General features: G+C 34.4%; 2 protein-coding genes across 2 annotated transcripts; both read right to left on the minus strand.

Moving 5' to 3' along the window:
* Positions 1-391: 391 nt before the first annotated feature.
* Positions 392-7,762, minus strand: LOC110409994 (C-terminal domain phosphatase-like 3). Its single transcript, XM_021419554.2, has 12 exons — positions 6,559-7,762; positions 6,336-6,459; positions 6,159-6,214; positions 6,008-6,068; positions 4,491-5,915; positions 3,657-4,265; positions 3,410-3,556; positions 3,046-3,314; positions 2,848-2,959; positions 2,511-2,768; positions 2,164-2,210; positions 392-2,056 (listed from the first exon to the last, which is right to left on the minus strand). Exons 1-12 carry the CDS (start codon positions 7,260-7,262, stop codon positions 1,993-1,995), a joined length of 3,876 nt encoding a protein of 1,291 aa, XP_021275229.1. The 5' UTR covers positions 7,263-7,762; the 3' UTR covers positions 392-1,992.
* Positions 7,763-20,179: 12,417 nt separating this feature from the next.
* LOC149527783 (uncharacterized) lies at positions 20,180-21,312 on the minus strand. The gene is made up of 3 exons (XM_089782592.1): positions 21,190-21,312; positions 20,426-20,751; positions 20,180-20,273 (listed from the first exon to the last, which is right to left on the minus strand). Exons 1-3 carry the CDS (start codon positions 21,310-21,312, stop codon positions 20,180-20,182), a joined length of 543 nt encoding a protein of 180 aa, XP_089638718.1.
* Between the last annotated feature and the right edge of the window lie 1,420 nt (positions 21,313-22,732).

Consider the following 22,732-nt stretch of genomic DNA (forward strand, 5'->3'; position numbering starts at 1 on the left):
CTTAACTGATCCGATATTTATTTGGCTGAGATGAGCTTATCGGATTGAGTAGGCCAACGACTCTCAAATCACTCTACTATGTATAACGATGGTTGTATTTAGAAATATGAGTCAATTAAAAGGAGTCCAATCCTTTGACTTTCGGGGTTAATTTTTGTTATTTACTCACTGCCTTTTAAATCTAGTACTTGTTTTGAATACATAAAAAAATTATTTAAAAAAAAAAACTGAAAGTGGTAAATTGATGGGTCCCATTGACACGTAAAGATAGCAAAATATAGAAAAGTTTGGTAGAACAAGTTGTGTTGGTCAAAACCATTTCACAGGCATGCACTGGTGCTAATCTATTAGTTCAACATTTGTTATTCTTCATCTTAACTAATGCTCAATATTCTAAAAAAAAATAGAAATTATACTGGCATTCCTTTTTGGTGTATCGTGAAATTCATGTCACACAAATATGTAATTTTAGGAAGATATAACTGCTTACATCTCTTGGCTCTTGCTACATGAATCAAGTACCTTGTACAAAAAAAAAAAAAAAACTCTATACACAAGTTTTCAAGATTAAATTTGATCCTCATATAGCATTAAATTATTAAATAAAAAGATCCATCTGCCATCTGTATAATATCTATGGGCATCTTAGCAAGGATAATGGGTTCTTTTAACTAAAAGTCAGTTGGGAAGCTGGAAAAAAATTGCTAGTCATTTCATCCTAATTAACAAAAACATTTTTATGTATTTATTTCCCTTCGTTATTTTCTCTATCTGTTGGCTTCCGTTGGAAAGTCACAATGCGTAAGGCAAAACCATGCCTAAGCAAAAACAACATAAAACCCAACATTCCCTTCTGGGCAATGCATTGCGTAGTTTACCAGATTCGGTGGTCCTCTCATTATTTTTGTCTCAAATTTCTCCCATTGCTGCCATACGTGGCAGGGCTTCAGCCAAGGGAAATCTTAATTCTCAAGCATTGCCAAGAGTGAGATCCCGTCGTACCCAAACATATTTGATTTCCATGCCTAAGTGCCTTTGATCCATCCTTCTCCTCATTCCTTTTTCATTCTATTTCAATTTGGAAACCTTTCTTCCAGCTCCTCAGAATCATTATCTACGCCAACATGTTCAAAAGTATAAATACAGCCCTCAGTTTTTGGATTCTGACACTGACAGATTATGGACGGCCAAAATCAGCATCACAGCTGACAATATTACAAAACAATCCAAAGCAACCCACAATTCTAATGTTGTGAATTAAGACCGAGTGGACCCAATTCCCACCCCATTCACTTCAGGTAAGGCAGCTTGAGAAATAGATGCTCGATGAGGCACCAATCTCAGAGCCACTCGGATTGCTAAATCCCAACCTCTTTGCTAGCATCCTCTCTCGGGCGGATTAGCGGCAATTACAAACCAACCCTTAATTTCCATTCGGATCATCTTCGCTTTCAGGGCTTTTTTAGCACACTCACTTTCTATTGATGACTACCTATAAATTCAATGCAGTTTGTTGAGTCCGTTTCCCGGCACTTTCTTTTCTTGTTTTAATTGTATTTCATTTTCCACAAATCAGCATTTGGCAATTTTATTTTTGCTGCAAGAGGTGAGCTTTAATGAAACCCGCCCGATTCACCATGGTCAACCAGCTCTTTCACTAACTCTTCTTTTCAATGGTAAAAACCCAACAGTACTAGGAAAATTCTGAAGCTCCGGGGGGGCACTAACCATCTTTCTATGCACTCATCAAACCGGTCAATGGAACTCCTTTCCAGCAGGTTGGCAATTGAAGGGAACGCTGCAATTGAAGGGAACGCTGCAATTGCCAACCAAAAAGACTGGATACTGTGTTGAGTCCGAATCATGCAGAGCACTCCACCCTAACGTCAACCTACCCCAAAATTGACCACATGGTTCCGTCTCCCACTTTCAGGTTGAGTCTTGATTTTAACAGGTCTTAGTTTTACCAGGAATGATTAGGGAGGTGATTATTTATGGTTTAATGGCAAAGTCAACCTCATTGGCCCTCCGATAAAGCAATGCTGATGCTTCCACCCTGTAATTTTTTAGAAGGGGCAGAAAAGAAGAAAGAGAAGGCATGTTAAGTCTAACCAGCTAAAAATTGCCAGTATACAATTAATTGACAAGTATAGACAATCTCACCAGCCGGGGTGGACAACAAATTTTCCAGTAGATAGAGCCCAATTCACCTGTTCAAAACAATACCATGAATTAAACCACAAGAGACTTGATTTAGGATACAAGATCAGGAAGCTACTCACCATTCTATCATCATTAAATCCACAAAAAGATACATGTTTCTTAATTAGATAGTAAGAACTATCGGCATATAAATGTTAAGCAGAGATTAAGTATCACTACTAAGCAATTCAGAGAAGATCGATAAAAAATGTAGTCTTAAACTTTGCCAGAAACTACTATATTTAAACAATCAAATAACTCCAAGAACAGAATTTGTTTGGAAAGCAAGAAATTTCAAGAATCAGTACCTTATCAGTTCCAAGAGAGTTGGCCACCACATGTGTGACATGCTCATCTATCTGATTTGTGCACACAGCTCCAAATTGCTCAGCTGTTTGCCACAGTGGATGTAGGTGAGGATTGGCTTCACCAACAGGAAATACCCTACTAAACACTATGCGACAACCAGCCAAAATCTTCCGTTGCTCTGCAGCTAGGATATTTCTTACATCTACATCATCTAAATTCTGATGTGAAAAGAAATCTTGATGTATTCTCTCAATAACCTATTTGAACAAAAATAGGGGTGAGACATAAATATTAATTTTTCATAAATGTTGAGATCAAGCAAAACTGTCATCTCACCGCCAAAGAAGATGCCAACGTCCCATCTTCTGGTCTCTCATCATGGTCAATCTCAAGAAGAGAAGGACCTAGAAGCCCAAATTGGCGTCTACTACAAGGGAAATAAGTATACCTGTAGACCATATGATTAGATGAGCATGGTGATCAAGACAGTGACATGAATCAAAATTTTATAGTATTCAGTCAAGGAATGCATACCTCTCTACAACAATCAAGTTAAGCTTATTATGCGGCCAGACTCTGACAGAATCATCAATGATAACCACACCCGATTCCATACCCAGAACCCCTTCCAGATCCTTACTCCGAGGAACCCTCTCATCACCATCAAAGGGATCTCCATCATCACCCCTAGAAATGACACGTCCAGCAAACAAAACCCCTTTTGGATCAAGCACTTTTGCCATCTCCGTGGCATATAGCTTGTTCCCCATTGTGTATAGATGCAGCTCATACAACTTACTAGCCTGAAATCATGACAGAAAATACAGTGAGTGTTTCAGTTAAAACTCAATTCCTAAAAGGAGAGAACTGAAGCGAAGAAAAAATCATAATGACTCGCCTTCTCTAAGAAATTCCAAATTCCAGGTCGCAATTTGGTCCACATTCCCATATGATGAAAGCGGAAGAGATGTCTCTGTGGTTTTTCACGATCCTGTTCCTCTTTCTTTCTCAAGATCTCCTCATGCACCGGATCTACTTCAATAAACTGAAAAGATGAAAGGTAAATGGTTTAAACAAGCACCTTTACCAGATAAAATTAAAAAAGAAAAGCAAAGAAAGTTAGCACTTCATTTATGAGAACTCACTTTGGCTGAATTAAGAAGTGTATGATCTAGATCCAAGACAAGACAGAGTTTGTGTGCAGAAAACATTTTCTTCTGTTCTTCTATCCTCCTTGCCCTTTCTCTCTGGATAGCTGCCTTTTGCTGGTCATCATATCTTTCGAAAAGATGTTCAACATCTCCCCATGCATTCTGTGAATGAGGACCGGTTGCACCTACTTCAGGTGCTAAACCAGCCCCGGTCTGCTGATCCTCAGAATTAGAAACTAGTGCTTTCATATCCATGCTGTCAGACTTAATTTGTACTGGTTGGGGGACTAAATTCTGGGGCACTGGTGGCAGACTAGTCAATGCTTGTGACACAGACATAATATCAGCAATATTTTTAAGATTTTTGGTGAATTGTTGAGTGATATCTGGTGGTGGAACAAGCTGAGATTGCATCGGCTTCGATTCTGTCTGACTGTCCAGATTTTGGGCATTCAGATTATCCTTGCTTCCCTGGGTGCTTGAAGTAAGGGCTCCATTTGTTTTTAATTGATCAGGTCCCATGCTACCACTCCTTTGAAGTGAATTTCCATGAAGAACACGGCGAGGGTCACGAGGTTTCATGCGAATTTTTCCAGACTCATCCTGAAAAGTTATCAATTACTTAACACCAAGACTAAAAGATGATGAAATAAATATTAATTTTTGAAGATGTTAAAACTAAAAGCAACTTATACAATTTCATTCATCCTCATTTGGGAGAAACAGGGTAATGGCATGGAGATGAGAAACTTGCTGAAGAGGCAGATGCTTAAAGCAAGTATGATTCCCACATTTTTCAAGGTAAACATAATACAATTAAGTGCTCACCGGAGAAGGAACCTGAAGATTTCCTGCAGGTTTTGACAAAATCCCAGACGAAATTGAGGGAACATTGTTCACAGAAGGGGAGGAAATGACATTTGTGGAGGAAACTACTCCAAGTAATGAATTTGAGCTTGGCTGATGTAATGTACTTTTTACAGGATCAGGGGATTTCTGCTGGGCTTCAGCTCCTAATCTCTGCTGTTGTCCCATCTTAAGTATGCTTATCAGCATGGTTGGATTCACTGCAATATCTTTCAACAAAGCAGGCAATGAAGGGGTACTCGTACTTGTCACTGGCACCTGCTCATTTGTACCAACAGTCATATTAGTTTTACCACTTAGAGTACTTGAACTAGTTACTCCATTATCCATTTTCCTGGAATTGGATTCCAAATTCTCTGCCGTTTGGTTTCTGTTTGTTATCTGAGACCCAATAACATCAGTATCCTCTAACCAGCCACCAATTCCACACACAGTTTGCACATCCCTAGCAACCCCTAAATTTTCCAACTCATTCCTTTGTCTTTTGAGTGCAGGGCCATCCAAAATAGGTTCTTCAACACTCTTTCTCTTCCTTGAATCCATTATTCCTCCAACAGGTGCCACTTTAGATGCATTATGCAAGGGCCGTTCGTTTAGATCCAAAGCACTTGCATTAGTGTTGGCAAACCAAAGCCTAGGGTCTCTGCTTTTTGCTAAGGATTTCGACACTATATTAGACACAGAACTCATTGGTGTCGCATTTCTAGTTGTAATCTGTCCCTGCAAGCTGGAATTAGCACTATCAACTAGAGGTGCTGAAGAAACAATTGGATGCCCCAAAATGGGCAAATTTGGTTTAAAGTTACCAATGGTGGAGGAACTAGAAACTTCCCCACCGTTATCACCACCCTCATCACCAGATTCTTCAGAAGGGGTTGGGCTTGGAAGTCTATCACTTGAAAAGAAAGAACCTTGACCAAATTTTTGTTGATAGGTAGAAAAGGCTTTGAGGGCATCTGTTTCATAAGGGTGCAATTTATTACCTTCTGCATCATGTGAACCTTTACCTGTCATAAACCCTGATTTAACCATGACATCTCCACTAGTCAATGGCTTGTTTACAGGCAAACATGGTGTTGTTTCTCGCGTAGGTGAAGGAAGGCTGTCTGCATCATGATCCTTGTGAAGGTCTAGCAGGGGCAGTGAAATCCCTCTGTTCCTAAAATTAGGTACTCCTGGCTTTAAAGTTTCTGTTAATGCATTTGGTTTATTATTAATTACGAACTTGGCAGATGAGAGCAACTTATTCGTGACAGTCAAATCATGACAAATATTTTCAGGTAAAGCATCAGGATCCTTCTTGTTAACTCCGTCTACAACCTTTATCTCTTTCTCTGTATCAATTGCACTAGCAGGGGAATCTAGAGAGATCAGCATGACATCAATCTGTAAAAACAGACACCATATTTAAGTTTCGATGAATACAAAACAATCGTCCTAAGCTAATAGTTCCTAAACAAACAAGTCAAGAACCAGACCTCTTTCATCTTGTCAGGAGGGAACAGAGAAGGATCATGACCCTTTACAATGGAAAGTAACCTGTTCCCAAATGGAAAACAAAGGTATAACTAATTGAACTGATTTCATGAAAAATTTTAACAAAGAAAAGCTATTAAAATCAAATAAAACCTTGATAAAATGGCCACATTCTGTTCCTTTGAATTACAGTTCAGAGCAACAAATGCCTACAATGAAAACGAAATCAGACTCTAATATTTACATCCAGCATGTTACAATGAATTAACCAAGAATTTCACATAACCGTCAGGTAAACAACTATTCAAAAATAACTCCTGGATGGCTTACAGAATTAATTGCTCCAAACGCCAGTTGAATAAGGGCGTCCTTCAAAGGAACACTGCATTCAAATATCAAACCTCGCAAGCTCTCCAGAGCATTCTGCAGTCTGGAACAAACTCCCTCGAATGATCTACAAACAGAAGAAAAAGGGCAAAAAAGATCAACTCAACAAAGCCATCTAACTCACTAAGCTCAAATATAGGCAATTTTTTCAATGCAATGTTCGTACTTCTCTGCTTCAATCACAGTAACCCCTTCCAGTACTCCCCGAATCAAGTTAACTCGCTTCTCCAGCTCATCCGAGTTACCAACATTACCATCCTCACTACCCAAAACCTTTTCTTTAGGCTCCGAATCTAAATCAATCTCCCCCTCTTCCAACTCCCCTTCTTCCTTGTCTAGATTCACAACCTTGTCCTCCTCCATTTCATCCTCACTATCATCATCAATCACGACTTTATCAGCTAAATTTCCACGACTACCCTTCTCCTCTTTGCTATTTACAGAAGCCACCGAAGACGACGGCGACGATCGCTTGGAGTTGTTGTTCTCGTCTTGTTGTGGTTGTTGTTCAAAATCCTTAACAAAAATCTCATTCAGAGGTTTATTCTGAACTGCTTGTGCCCAAGCAAAATTATACAAACCCGAAGCATACCCTCGAATAACCGACGGGTACTTGCACAGATCCTGCATCGTCCAAACTCTTGAATTCGAATTCGCTTCTCCTCCTTTCGACGACTTCGATTCCTTCAAAATCTTAACATCTTGCTTGTTAAAATCTTCCTCACTGATCTCCTCTATTGAAGTTGAATCCGAAATTTCGCCTTCTTCAACATCCTCCACTTTAGTTTCATCTTTTCCCATCTCCCCTAGGGTTTCCTCGTTTTTCTTTAATTTACTCCACTCGATCCAATTAGATCCAACAACATACATGTATTTACACTCCAAAATACTTTTAGAGAAACAAGCAATCGATCCAAATCTAAGCTCTTAACGCAAAATAAAAAAATTTACGAAATTTTCTTCACTAGATCACGAATTGGATTAGAGTGAATAATTAACCCGATAAATTAAGATCTGTAACCAATTTATACTGGAAATTCTTATTTTCAAGATTTGAACTCAGATCTGTTCGATTTTTGAGGATTGTAAGACGGTGGCGACAAATATTGCTTTCTTAAGATCGAAGATGAGATAAGAGGAAAGATGGAAATTGGGAAGAGAAAAATAAAATTTCAAAATAAGATTAAATAGAACAACTTGAAAATATAGAGAGTAAAAGAGAAAAGTTAAAAAACACAAGGGAAGGAGAGTTATAAGGAGATGGAGAATTTAGGACACGCTAGAGTTTTGAATCTGGACCGTACACGTCAGACATCCAGAAACAAAAGCTGTTCTGGGTGAGCGTAGTGTGATGCAACTAGGAATAGTTAGTGGAGAGGATGAGGGCGATGAGTCAAATGGGTTTTGGGTCGGTTTCTCAAGATCCAGATCCTTTTCAGCTTATTAGGTGTTGCATGATATGAAATATAATTTAAAAAAATAATTATAAAAAAAATATTTAAAAGATGAAAAGTTTTTATTTGAACGCATATTTATAAATAAAGTAAAAGATTTATTCATAAGTTAATAATTTTTAAATCTTAATTTTAATTTAATTTATATTTAAATTTCTATATATAATCAAATTTAAGAATTTGAATCAGATTGTATTTTTGTGTTTAGCTTATTGTGTTGTTTGACTTATTCTAAACTTTTTAAATTATAATATAATAGATATTCATACATATATTCATGATATTCTTCTTGAATATCTTTTGCATTAAGAATATGTTTCGTTAAAATTTAACTAGAAAAAAACTTCATGAAAAAAAAATCGAAATGAAGTAAAAAGAGTATATAATTCTGTTTAGGAATACACTTTTGAAATACTATTTCATTAAAAACCTTATCTTATTGAAGGAAAAAAAAATAGTTCGCGTTTTGCTCCTTTAATGACTACATTATTTAAAATCTTTAAAATGGTGTATTTTAATTTTTCGTACCAAATTTTCAAATGTTGCAATAGAAAGAGCTTTGGTAAATAAATTCACTAATTGTCATTGAATGAATTTTTTGAATACTAATATCACCTTTTTCTTAGAGATCATACTTGAAAAAGAATTTTGGTGAAATATGTTTTGTACTATTGCCTTCAATATATTTTTCTTATACAAGAGGTATTATCTTCATATAACGTTGTTAAAATTTCTTTTTTAATTGACAAGTCACTTGTTTCTCAAATATATTGAGTTACAGAATTTAACCAAATACATTCGTGACTTATCTCATGAATTGCCAAAATTTTTTGCAAAGTTAGAAAAAGTAGCAAATATAATTGTTTTACAAAACACTACGAAATAGTCGTACCTCAATATGTGAATAAGTAATTTGTCTACGATTGAGCTTTATGTGGATCAAATAAATATTTTGCATTTGCATAGCCTATTAAATTTGATTTTAATATATTTTAGTAATATGAACATGTCTATTGTACGTCGAAGATATTGAAATATATGTTTAATTCTATTCTAATGTCTTTGAGTTGAAGAATAACTATATCTTACTAATAAATTTATAACAAATGATATACCAGGTTGTGTATTGTTAACAAGATACATTAGTGTTTCAATTGTATTAAAATATGATACTTCAGGAACAATAAGCTCTCCATCATCCTCATAAGGTCAAAAAAGGTCCTTTTTTACATCTAGTGACCTTATAATCTTTGGTGAACTTAATGGGTGTGTTTTGTCTATATAGAATCATTTTAGTACTTTTGCTCTATAATTCAATTTATAAACAAAAGTTTCATATGTCAAGTACTTAATTTGAAGATTCAAACAAAACTTTATTTTTCCAATATCTTTAAATAACACACGGCTTTAATAACTATTTAGGAGTTCCAATCATATTCTAATTATTACCATAAACAGTAATTATGAAAAAATCAAATTCAAATTTTTTTATAAAAACACATGGGCATATAAAATCATTTTACAGCATTCTTTCAACAAATGTTTACTAAGGTAATTATACCACATGTGTTCAGATTACTCGATCTATATATATATTTATTTATTTAATTTGATCGAATAATTTTTTTGAGAATTGTATACTTCAAGCAACTTAAATCCTTCAAGGATTTTCATATAGATATCGATATTAAGTGAACCATATAAATGAGCTATAATTGTAACACCCCCGATTTTTGAACATAAATTATGGAGAATGAATTTGAATTAGTAAATGGATTTGAGGACCTTGATGATGTGATAAATATGTTGAGTATGTGGGAGCATGCTTATTGATGCTTAGGCAAATTTTATGAATATATTTGGTAAATCTTAAAGTTTGATGATTTGATTAAAATTTGATAATATATTTGAGTATATGTATGAAGGATTTTGAGTAATATGAATGATTTAAAGTGTTTTTACTAAAAGAAAGTGAATTGGAGGCCTTGGGGATGAATTTGGAGACTTGGAGGAAATGAAAATATGAAATCTGGGCATGATTTATCAATAGGTGTTCTATATCTATCGATAAATACAAGATAAAAGGTTTGGGAAGGCAATTTGGACTAACATCTATCGATAGATTCACCTTAACTATTAATAGATGTCCACTTGAGAATCAAATGAAGTGATATGGATGGAATCTATCTATAGATCCATGAAATCTATTGATAGATAGCTATACAAAACCAGAGTGAGAAACATCTATTGATAGATTTACGAAATCTGTCGATAGATGGCCAAATGGGGAAAAATAAAAAGGGGCTAGGGCACGATCTATCAATAGATTCGAGGAATCTATATTCACATATAAACATATATGCAATAATACAATAAATTAATCATGTCTGAAATGGGTCTTATATAGGTTAGGCGGGTTTGACATGGTTAAGACACAATTTATCTGTATCTTAATTGTGTCAACACTATTAATACATGAAACATGATTATATTAAATCCAAACCCGTTTAAAACTATGTTGTTCTCGTGTCATGTATAAAATTGCCAAGACTACTTCTTAGCACAATTTAAGAAAACTTTCTCACTTAAAATTTTTCAAGAAAATTATCCCTTATAATGTTTTTGAAATTCTATCACTGAAGAATTTTTACTTATTTATTTATTTATTCATTATTACTTTTTGAAGCTAAGCACACAAGTAAATATAATGATATAGTTTCAAATTACTAAATATTTCTAACATTTATTTTATTTATTATTATTCTCTTACTTTTATATTTCTTGCTAGTTTTACCATTGCCAAAAAATGAAATAACAAATAAAAAAACTAACGAATAGAAAATAAATGCCAAAATAAAATAAAAAGGAAAAGAAAAGAGGAACAAAAATAAGTTCATACCTTTTTATATTAATTGGACCTGCCCTTTTTAAATCTTAATATTGCAAACAAGCCATGGGATAGGATTGAACTAAAATGGGCCTCAGTCAATGTTCAACTTCTTTTTTCAATAAAAATGATGTTATTGGGGTTAATCAAACACAAAACCTATCATTTACCAAATTATAATCCAACCAGCCAAGCTATGGCATAAGCTAATATTTGCTTTCCTATGTTGGTTTAAGTATTATTTAATATTATCACTATATAAACCCAAAATAAAACCTAATTCCATTTTTACCAAAGCTTTTTTCTCTCTAGTAGTGTGACACTTTCTTTCTTTAGAATAATACTTAGAATATCTCTTTTAGTCATTTCCCCTACTACCAATGGCCCTAAACACTTTTTCTCTTCCTTTTCTTTCCACTGATTGGAACTCTCTGATTTTGTTAGCTTTAAAATTGACCTTTCTTTTGAAATGACAAAATTAAATAAACTAAATATGCTTTGAAACTAAATAAAAATATTTTTGAACTTGAAGAATAATCCTTAAATGTTGTAAAAGACTTTTAAAGTTGGTTGTGCAAAGAAAAAGTTTTCAAACACTTAAATTCTCAATATTTCAATTGCTAGTTTCAACCTTTTGAAAGTGAAAGATCAATTTTAAGTAAAACAGAAAGCAAAATTTCCTTTCTAAAATAGATAGGATCAACCCCTAGAGAAGGTTGGGTCAATCCTTGAGAATACAAAAGCATTTTGGAAAGGAAATGGAAGAAAAAAGATTGACACTTGAAGAAGCAAAGGTCGATCCTAAAGACACATAAAGCAGACAGAAGTATACTGTGTTTGAGAAAATCAATCCTTATAGAAGCAAAGCTCGATTCCAAGGAATAAAGAATAAAAAAGATCAAGCTTGGAAGATTGGGATCTACCCCTCAAAGAACTAAGTGTCTATCCTTGATGTTGCAGGAAGGAAAATCGAAACTTTAAAAGGAAAGAAGCAATAGTCATTAAAGATAAGAAAGGAGCCTTCCAAAACAAATTTAAAATACAAAATTTGGCCTTGATGTGGAAGTTGGATTAAGTGTCAATCCTCAAGGAAATAGAAAGCTTTTAACTTTAAAATGGGACAAGAAATCTCAACATTTCAAGGATGCAAAAGTTTATTTTTGAGAGATAGAAAGGTTTTGGATGCAAATCAGACAAAAGAATCGACCCCTTGCACATGTATAAGTCAATCCTTACAAGCTTTTAGATTGAAACAAATGTTGATCCCCAACTATAAAAGATTAATCCATGAAGTACGAATGAAGTGATTCAAATGATCTTAATGGTCAAAATTTTCGTTCTAACTTTCTCTAATTGGTAAAAACCACAAGGAACTATAAATACCTTGATAAGGATGTCATTTAGCCAGAAGAAGAGTTGAAAATCATTCAAAAGGTAAAAGAAAAGCTAAGATATCTAAAAATTCATTCTTTTTCTCTCTACTACACATTCTTTTAGTAGAGCATTCTTTTTACAGCTTTTATTCTTTAAAATATCTTCATCTTTAAAATATCTTCATTCTCTTATACTTAGTTAGCTTATCAACCTTATGAGGTCATTATCTTTGTAACCTTTAAGTGTATTCACTATTATTGTCAGTTACACCTTTATTGAAAAAGTAGTTATCGATTATATCTCCATTGAAAAGGTAGTTGTAAGTTATACCTTCATTAAAAAGTATTGTGGTTAAACCTTAACTCGTAAAAGGTTGGTTGCTAAAGGTTATGCCTTAACTTGATTTAAAACGCATTTCTTAGTGGATTCAAACTCTTTGAGAATCAAGGGAAATGATGTAGGCTTTAAGAGCTGAAATTTTATAAAAATATGGTTGTGCCGTTTTTTCATTTCTTATCATCTTTACATGTTTTAGCGTAAGTTTCATACTCTATTTTTAAGTTTATATTTAAGTTTGTTTTGCTTTAGTTTGAAGCTTATTTTCTTATCTCCAAAGCTGAGTTTTTCAAGTTGTATCGCTATTGCCTTGAACATCATTCCTGCTGTGCTGAAGTTTTAATTAAAAGCCTTTAAAGGAATTTTTATAAAGAAAATTTTTAAACAACTAATTCACCCTTCTCTTGGTTGCATCTTACTTTAAGCTATTTATCTAACAATTGGTATCAGAGTTGAGTTCCCAAATGTGTAGGTTTAACAACCTTTGAATGATCTGAGGATAAGTTTAAAGTGACAAGATGGCATCTTTAAGCTTTGTGGTTGAAAGACAGTATATGATGAGGTGTCCTTCATTTTTAGGTAAAAGCTATCCTTTTTGAAAAATGAGATTTGAAAACTTTATCCAATCCATTGACTTAGATTTATAAGAAATCATTATGGGGGAATCTTATACTCCAAGTAAGTTGGTAGAAAGTAGAAGAGTAGTCAAAACTAAGAGAGAATGGGATGGTAAGGATATGAGGCTAGTTCAATCGAATTATAGGGCTATAATTGCTTTCTTATGTGCACTAAGAAGCAATGGACAGAGAACAAATCAAGTGCATACCGAAGCAACGGACGGAGAACAAATCACGCACAGTGTCAAAGCAGTTGGTGGAGAATCATATCATCTATCGACGTAATCTTTCAATGGTCGATATCACCTGAAGTAATCTCAACGGATGACATCAAAGCATTACAGGCAAGAATCACATGCGGGATTAAACCCACCGTCCCCACTTACCACTGTCCCTATAAGAACACACATAGTCACAGGGTGTGAGACTCAACTCTACCTGAAGTTAAATCAAAGTCCAGAATTTATCATTTGGACTGAACACAAATCCATAAATCAAGCCATTGTGCTTGTGACATTCCATATGTCTATATCAAATCATATTTCAAATTCAATGAGCTTCAGTCATCTCTATGCTCAATATAATTCTAAGTGCTTTCAAATCTCTAAGGCATCATCAAATAAAACATAATAAATCTTTAAGTTCTTATGCCCTTAACCCCACATGAGTATTCATTATATTTAGTCGTATCAATCATGGCTTAACAGCCTTATGCATAGTCTCAAATCAACCATAAATATGTGGCCATTCATGCATAAATTATATCCATAAGCAATCATGGCCTTCAACCTCACATAATTAATATCACCAATCGTTGTGCCATTAACCTAAATACATATTGGGCCATATACCTATTTCGCAACCCATTCATCATAATTCGACACAGTCTTTAATCAATAATTCATGTTGCACTATGTGTAGGCCTCTTGCTTTGGGTTCTACATACCATGGGTTTCAACACAATGCCACCTTATGGCTCACCACAATTACACAAACACAAATTTCCTATCTTGGATAACTAATTAGCTTAGGCATCCTCATGTAGGCACACAATCATGATCTTTAGCCTAGGCACATACCTCTAGGCAAACATATATACACACGCGTGCACACACACATATCAATTCTCTATCCTAGGCATTTTCATCTAGGCATACACACAACATTGAAGTACTATGGTAGCACATACATTATGCGAGATATATATATACACACATGTGCACACACACACATACATATCAATTCTCTAGCCGAAGCATTCTTATCTAGGCATACACATAACACTTAAGTACCTTGGAGTGCATACATTATGCAAAATGCATCACATGCATTTAATTAAATCCCATTCACCTCGACAATCGGAGGTGTTCCCATAATTGAGCTCTAATCTTTAGCCTCCAACCGTCTTATAGCTCGTCAAAGCATTAGATGGCTTTAATTTTCCCTAAAACATATCAAAACATCTTAAAAAATTTATTTCTTAGCTTTTGAAAATATCTAAGCTTTTCAAAAATACCTAAATTCAATATACATGTTTATTCTTCCAACAAATGAACTGAATCCCTACCTTAGAAGCTGGGTTGCCCAGATCTAGGCTTCAAATCTCCAAAAAAATCAAGAAAAGAGAGTTTGACTAAATTTGAAAATATCTAAATCCGAGGTTATTAATTGATTAAATAAAAAATCAATCGATAAAAAAGCATAATCTTACCCCCATATCATTTCCCAAGCTTGGATCTAGCGCAAATAAATACCATTAAGGGATTTAAGGTTTCAAAGGGGGTAGAGAGAGAAAGAGAAAAAATGGATTTTGTTTTTAAAAGGGCAGAACCCTTTTTTATTTTTTCCTTCATACAGGGATGTATTGATACATTCTTACGGAATTCCCCTTAAATGTGTTGATATAAGAGACCATGTATTGATACATGTTATTTAATTTGCTCTTGGCTTCAAATCTATTGATACATTTGGACAATGTATCGATAGATGTTCATCTTTACTTAAATCTATCGATACATCTTTGTATGTATTGATATAAAATCCTCATAATACCTCATATTTTTCTTTCTATCAAGAATGCATTGATACATTTGCTAATGTATCGCTACATTTTCTTCAGATTGTACTTTTTCTGTACTCCAACTTCTAAAAATCTAAACTTTAACACCTTAAAATCATTTTTTGTTTAAATCATACTTCAAAATGACTATTTTAACTCATAATCTTTATTCATATACCCAAACACACAATTAAATCTCAATATAAACTTCAAAATTCAAAATTTATCATCCATTCTTGAAAATTTTAGCTAAGTCTCAAGGTTTTGTGTTTTAATGGCCACAATTATCATTCTCACCTCAATTCATCATGAATGCTCAAAATCCAAGCATGTACTTATCACACAAATTCAAATCCTTGTTATGCTCTATGTCACATAGTATACAAATCAAAGCTTGGCATAATTTACATTAAGTATCATATTTATCAAAGTGTTGAACAAAGCACTATACCATTCATGTGTCACACATATACACAACATTATTTTTGAGCCTTAACATGCTCATAAATCATATTCATTGCTCTATGGATATAGACATATTTTTAAGCTCTTAAACATATGCACCAAAAATTCAATTTAGTTCAATAATTAGCTTGGTTCACATTGAATAGCTATTACCAAAAATCATGGGTGTTATAGTAACCATGTACACTTCTGCTAAGGAAATTTAGGAAACTTTAAGGAATTGTTATGATGGGACTAGCCAAGTGAAGGAATCCAAGATTGGCTTTTTAACTCTAGATTATGAATTGTTCAAAATGAAATAAGGAAAGTCAATCAAGGAAATGTATGAAAGGTTCATTAAGATCATAGGTTGATTGAAGGCTCTAGAAAAAGAGTTCCTAAGTGCTAGACTAGTCAAAAAGATTCTTTACAGTCTTTACAAATCATGGAGACCTAAGGTTACTACAATAAAGGAGGCAAATAATTTAAACAATCACAAGTTAGATGAGTTGCTTGGTTGCTTATTTACTTATAAGATGACTCTAAAGCATGAGAGTTAAAGGGATAAAACACTAAAAGGAGATATTAAGAAAAGGGGGTTAGCTCTTAAGTCCACATAAATAGAAGAAGAAAAAGAAAACATGGAAGATGAAGATGGAGCTGAGGAAAGTGATAACGAAGTGGCATTACTCACTAAAAAGTTCAATAGGTTTTTAAAAGGTAAACAAGCCAATAAAGATAGGATACCTTTTAAAAGAGAAACATAAAAATGAAAGCTAAGAAAGGATACATAAAGAGTGAATCAAACAATAAAGCCATTTAATTTGTTATGAATGTAAAAAGCTAGGCCACACAAAATATGAATGTCTAAATGTGAAGAAAGACAATCCACGGAAACAAAAGACAAAAGTAATTATGGCTATTTGAAGTGATGAGAAAGGGTCTTAAAGTGAAAAAGAGGATCAAATTGCAAACTTATGGGTTTTAAAGAGCCCAAGGTATGTAATGATTTCTATGCTTTTAGTCCTTACAATGATAGTGATCATCCATATACTTTTCAGGAATTAGAAGATGTATATCAAGAATTAGCTTATGAATGTGAGAATATATCTATGAAATATAAAAAAATTTATATGTTAAGAGTTGAAAATGATCATCTAATTAAAGTTAAATGATGCATCGCATACATATATTTACTGTCATAAAGTTGGTATTCCATTTACTTCTGTCTTCTTAGAAAGACCATTGATAGAGGTTATGTAGTTAGAAGTGTACGGGTTCTAAAAAGAACCAAATCTACTATTCGTAAAGTCATTGAGATTGAAAAGGTTCCAAAAAGAACTAAGATAGCAAGTACTAAACACTCGAATTATCTTGTTGTAGGTTGAGGATGTTTGCTTAAAGCCCAATACTCAAGAAAAAACACTTCCATTTCAAAATAGTGGTTGCTTAAGGCACATAACTAGAATTTGAAAGGTCACATAAAAGGAATAGACACTATTGATCAAATTCTTCCTTTCCCATTGAAAGTGTGCTATGTGTGAAAAGCTTAAACATAATTTATTGAGTGTAAGTCAATTGTGTGATAATGATCTTAGAGTTATATTTGAATCTTTATATTGCTATGTTGTAGATATTAACACAAATAAAATTCTTTTTGTAGGAAATATATAAAAAAATGTGTATGTTGTTTATCTTGGTGATTTATCTTCCAATGATGTTTATTTCATAGCTAAAAGCATTGAGGATAGTTGGTTTTGGCATAGAAAGCTAAGACATGCTAGCATGCATATCAAATCCAAATTGTCATCTTTAGATTTAGTATAAGGATTGCTTAAGATTTATTATGATAATGATAGATTGTGTGATGCATGTCCAAAAGGTAAGTAGAGAAGAATCTCATTCAAACCTAAACATGAAGTTACAACCACTACGCCACTTTAATTGCTACGTAAATATTTATTTGGACCTTTTAAGACAACTAGTCTAGTAGGAAATTCATATGGATTTGTAATTGTTGATGACTACAACAAGTCACTTGGATATTTTTCTTAGCATTAAAAAATGAAGCTTTGGAAGTTTTTTCAAATTTTTGTAAAAAAGTTGAAAATGAAAAGGGTTATACAATCATTAGTGTTAAGAGTGATCATGGTAAGGAATTTGAAAACATATGTTTTGAAAAACTCTGTAATGATAAAGGTTGTAACCATAATTTTTCAACATTTAGAACTCAACAAAATAGAATAGTTGAGAGAAGAAATAGGACACTGGAAGAAATGGTTAGGATAATGCTTTGTGAGAATAATTTAACTAATACTAGTGGGTTGGAGATATTAACACTTCATGTTATATAATTAACAGTGCCATGATTAAACCAATTCTTAAGAAAACTCTTTCTGAACTGTATAAAGGAAATAAACCAAACATTCCTTACTTTCATCCATTTAGTTGTAAATGCTATGTGTTAAATAATGGTACGGATAACTTAGGAAAAATTGATGCTAAAAGTCATGAAGGCGTATTCCTTGGTTATTCATTAACTTTAAAGGCATATAGAGTATTCTATAAGAAAAAATTAATTGTTGAAGAATCCATACATGTTCTATTTGATGAAACTAACCCCTCTCCTAAAAAGGAAAATATTAATGATGATGTAAGCAGCTTATAAGAAAAAGGTGGAAAAGCTTGATCTTGACAAAGAAGAAGGAAAAGAAGAAGAAGATCAAGAGCAAGAACATGTGCAATAAGCTAGTGACATCAATGAGAAAAAAGAACCTACTCATCCAAGAAAAAAGAGGTATGTGGATCAAGGTAGAATAATTAAAGATTTTTCAGAAAAGGTAAGAACTCAAAGCATTACTAGAAATATATGTGATTATCTTGAGAAATAGTTGCTTTTATCTCTTAAATTAAGCCTAAGAATATAGATGAGGAATTAACAATGATTATGGGATCTTATCTATGCAAAAGGAGTTGAATCAATTTGAAAAAAGTCAAGTATGGGACTTAGTACTTTGGCTAAAAGGCTACCCTGTAATTGGTACTAAATGGGTGTTTAGAAATAAGATGGATGAGCATAGAGCTATAACTAGGAATATAGCTAGGTAAGTGGCAAAAGGATATAGTCTGTTAGTGTAATAAGCTTAATATGTAAAAATCCAAGAGGGGAGTGAACTGGCTTTTTTGAAAATTCTTTGCAATTTTTGTAAAAAATAAGTTTTCTTTTAAAACAAGATTGAAATACTAAATGAAAAAAGAATGAAAATCAAGAACATACTATTTTTATAGAGGTTCAGCCTCCTTGCTTACGTTTTTTCCCTTAGCTTATTGAGGAATTTCAAATCCATTATGAAAAATATTTTTTAAGCCTCAAGCATAACTTTTACACTAATCGTTTCAAGGATGAGACTACATATGGAGTGGTATTACTAGTTATTATGGAATTGCGTGAGTGTTTATTATAAAATCATGTGAGTAGTAAATATAAAGCCACGTACTAGTTATTATGAAATCGCATCACCAGCTGATATTGATTCACGAGAGTATTGGATATGGAATGACGCGACTACTAAATTTTGAATGATCATTTTGAATTAGGCAACTACAAAATTTGTTCGACTTTAAACTTTTTCTAGGGATTCCCTCTCAACTTTTGCCCACGAAGTGACAAATTAACCGAGCTCATTTCCTGATTTTGTTTATTAAATCATTTACCTCATCGTATTTGACATCTTTACCGAAAACAGTAACAAGGGAAATATACGTAACAGGTTGTCAAGATAAAGAATAATCCTAATAAAATTGTGCAAGAATTGTCAAAATGCAATGTAATGAAGCTATTGGCTTTAACCAAACAGTAATGAAGCCATTGGCTTCACAATTGTCGAAATGCAGAGTAACTTTGTTTATTTTTTATTCATATCTTTTGTTCAAAGTTTACACAATTCCCTAAACCTTAAACCCTTATTGACTAAAAGCCCTAAACCCTTCTACTATAGCTATCTAAATAATGCTATTATTATACATATTTTTTTAGGTAAAAAATATGAAGCAGGACACGAAAATCAATCAAGGAAATAGTATTAAATATTTTCTGCTTTAAGTTAAGAGTTTACAAAGACAAACAAATTATGAAGGAGTTCAACGCATTAGATGAAATAGAAATATCATCTTAAGAGCCATATATCTTATTCCTAGCTGTTGTCAAAAGTGAGAGTATCATCTCCAGACTCTGTCAAACTCAAGTTCATATAGTATTATTCAATGCAAAAGTCAATGGCCAATTCGAAACAATCCCTAACAACTAGCATCTGAAGGGCCACTATCTTTAGGTACAACACCAATAACGTTCCCAAAGTTTGTAATTCGCATTGGACAACGGTTTCGTATGTGCCCAGGTTGTTTACAAATTGAACGTGCCTTGGGTCGTTGTCGTCATCGAGCCCTCGAGCAGTCAGCTAAGTAGATGATGTTTCCCTGTTTGTTGATGGACCTGCAAACGGAGTTCGACAATTTTGTCTATTATGACCATAGCTCTTGCATTGTGAACATCTACGTCCTCGATTGTCTTCTCCAGCTGATGAAATCCTTTTCCTCCTAGGTCTTCCCGCTTAACCTCACCAAGTTGGTGGCAAAATGACAATTTGTTTAACATCATGGGGGATGTCCCACTCACTAGGATGCCCAACCGGGCGAATGGAAATCACATATCTGTCCACCCAAGACCGAGTAAAGTAATAGTCTGAGCAGAATTCAATGGTTGCACGTTTGCATTTACTACCAAGGCAATGAAATCGTAGTTGGCGAACAATATGAAAATTTAATTCATCATGCACAAAATAAGGAAACATGATTATTCATACCTTATTGCATCCATGGCATGTGCGTAGAGGAGTAGATCTATCTGGAACTCATTGCATGAACACATCTTCGTGGATAAGTTGACGACTATGTCCTTAGTCCCGTATATAACTTGAAACTCCACCCGATCGATTGGTTGTATGAAAAAGTGACATGCTTCATTGAACCGTTCGTTCAACAGATCGGTAGCCCAAGGGCTGAAAGGCATCGTCAAATTCAATGCCTCATTATGCCAGTCATGGAACCAACGTTGGAACATGCCTCTCATGCACTCGATTAGGACAGTTATTGGCAGTTTCCTTGCATGCCTCAGGTAGGAGTTAATACACTTCGCAATGTTGGATGTCATTAGCTTGTATTGCCTTACTGGTGATCGAGCACGTGCCCATTTCTCAGGGCTTTATCTCGTACGGTGGTCATAAACAAGTTTGCAAAACTATTTCAATTGATTCATATGTTTGTTAAAATCAACAAGCCTATAGCAATTGGCGGCCAAGGTGAATATCATGACAACATCTTCGCGCTTGAACATGTTTTTAATGTCTTTTCTTAAGTGGTAATTGCATAGACTGTGATGCCCTCCCTTGTACACTTTCTCAACTGCATTCTTAATACCAAGATGCTTATCAGAAATGAACATTGCATTTTCAGGACAACCAATCACACAACGCAATTGGTTAAGAAACTACAACCAAGACTCTTTGTCCTCCACGTCGCCAAGGCCTAATGAAACTAGATATATCTACTCATTTGTATCTTTGCATACCGCAACAAACAGAACACCTTTGAATCTACCTTTCAGATGTATGGCATCGATAGTAACTACAAGCCGCATTACAGCACTAAACCCCGGATGTCCAGAAACAATATTTGAATTGTTGTTCCCCATTCGTAGCGACACGCGTGACAGTATCAAGATTTTCACATTCCAACATATAGAAATATGAGGGAAGTAGTTAGAATGACATTACCGGGGGACCGAACACAAGACTCTCCACATATTCCTTCGCTTGCCACGCCTTACCATATAGGCATTGCAATCCCCACTTACGATTCATCTCTTCCCTTATTTCCTTCAGTCTCAATAGGGTTACATAATTTCCTTGCAGCCTGGTGGAGATAGACTCAGCAATTAACCTCATGCTCGTAGTTCAGTACCCATATTGCAAACCATCAATAGTACACATGTGTACTTTCTACACCGTCTGAAGTTGGCAATATTCTCCCTCAAGCAACTTCGTTGCAGACAAAGCAAACTTGCATACCTTCTCCTTACAACCAACCTAAAAAAGAACGTGACATGACTTTTTAACTTTGACCTCAAAATGTTCTTTTAGTGCCAACATATTCAAAGCTAGTTCAATTCAGCCTTCGATGGAAACATTTTTTCACGATATAAGTGGTCACCCATTGATCTAGATTCCTCACTCGTAACTATTTTGAAGGATATCATATCTACCCCGAGAATAATCCATTGACGAGATACCCATGCATTTACCTTCTCTTTATCACTGTCATCAAGCGAACGAATGTCGTTCTCAAGTGCGATGACGTTGTCGTAAATAGGGTTGGCACCCTCCACATCTTCTAATTCAATAATTGAGGCATGGTCGTCGAACTGAACCTCTTCTAACACAACAATTGTGCGCATGTCCTGTACTGCCATCTACATGTTTGCAATCCTGAATGTCGATGTGCTCACCCCTGTCATCCTCTGAACCATCGTCATGTCCGCCAACGTAATCATCTTCACAGTCATCATGCAACTCATCGTTCCAATCCGTCATGTCATCCTCTTCAACATCATTTTCAATCTGATCAGATGCATCCTTATCACTCACAACCATCACAATGTCCTCTGCAAATGATAATGGACCTAATGCATTTTTGGGTGACAGTTGCGTTTGTTGCAAAGTACCAAGTATTTCGTTCGATGCACATTCAGATTAAAATTATGCAGACATCATTTGTAGACACCTCATGTGTGTGCCTGGCTACTCAAACTCATGAGGATGTGTCAAATGTGATTGCCATGGTTGTTGGTTCGGAAATGCATGGTGTGGTATGTTAGAATAATTAACATTCTGTTGTAGGTGATTATTATGTTGGATACCATGTTCATGTGGAATATTGTTTGCATTTCCTGCCTTAACTGTCACAAACATAACAACTACCCTCTCATCTCGCAAAATACTTGCTACATCTTCATCATCCCTGATAGCTGCGTGCAAAATCCCCGCTACATCACTGAGCAATATATGTAGCTCAATTTCATTATTATGTGAGTTGACCCTAACAACCTCTTCAAC

The sequence above is a fragment of the Theobroma umbraticum genome, unplaced genomic scaffold, assembly GCF_002168275.2.
Source record: "Theobroma umbraticum cultivar Fairchild unplaced genomic scaffold, ASM216827v3 scaffold_30.0, whole genome shotgun sequence".
NCBI classification, from domain to species: Eukaryota; Viridiplantae; Streptophyta; class Magnoliopsida; order Malvales; family Malvaceae; genus Theobroma; species Theobroma umbraticum.

What these genes read in the sequence shown, in the direction of transcription:
- LOC110409994 (XM_021419554.2), bottom strand. Translation starts at nt 7,262, where the DNA reads ATGTATGTTGTTGGATCTAATTGGATCGAGTGGAGTAAATTAAAGAAA. An exon ending in CACTTCTTAATTCAGCCAAA is followed by an intron (nt 3,557 to 3,656) that starts GTGAGTTCTCAT and finishes TCATCTTTTCAG; the next exon opens with TTTATTGAAGTAGATCCGGT. An exon ending in ACTCTCTTGGAACTGATAAG is followed by an intron (nt 2,211 to 2,510) that starts GTACTGATTCTT and finishes TGTTTTGAACAG; the next exon opens with GTGAATTGGGCTCTATCTAC.
- LOC149527783 (XM_089782592.1), bottom strand. Translation starts at nt 21,312, where the DNA reads ATGGGGAACAACAATTCAAATATTGTTTCTGGACATCCGGGGTTTAGT. An exon ending in AAGGTGTTCTGTTTGTTGCG is followed by an intron (nt 20,752 to 21,189) that starts GTATGCAAAGAT and finishes AACATTGCGAAG; the next exon opens with TGTATTAACTCCTACCTGAG. An exon ending in CATGCCATGGATGCAATAAG is followed by an intron (nt 20,274 to 20,425) that starts GTATGAATAATC and finishes TTGGGTGGACAG; the next exon opens with ATATGTGATTTCCATTCGCC.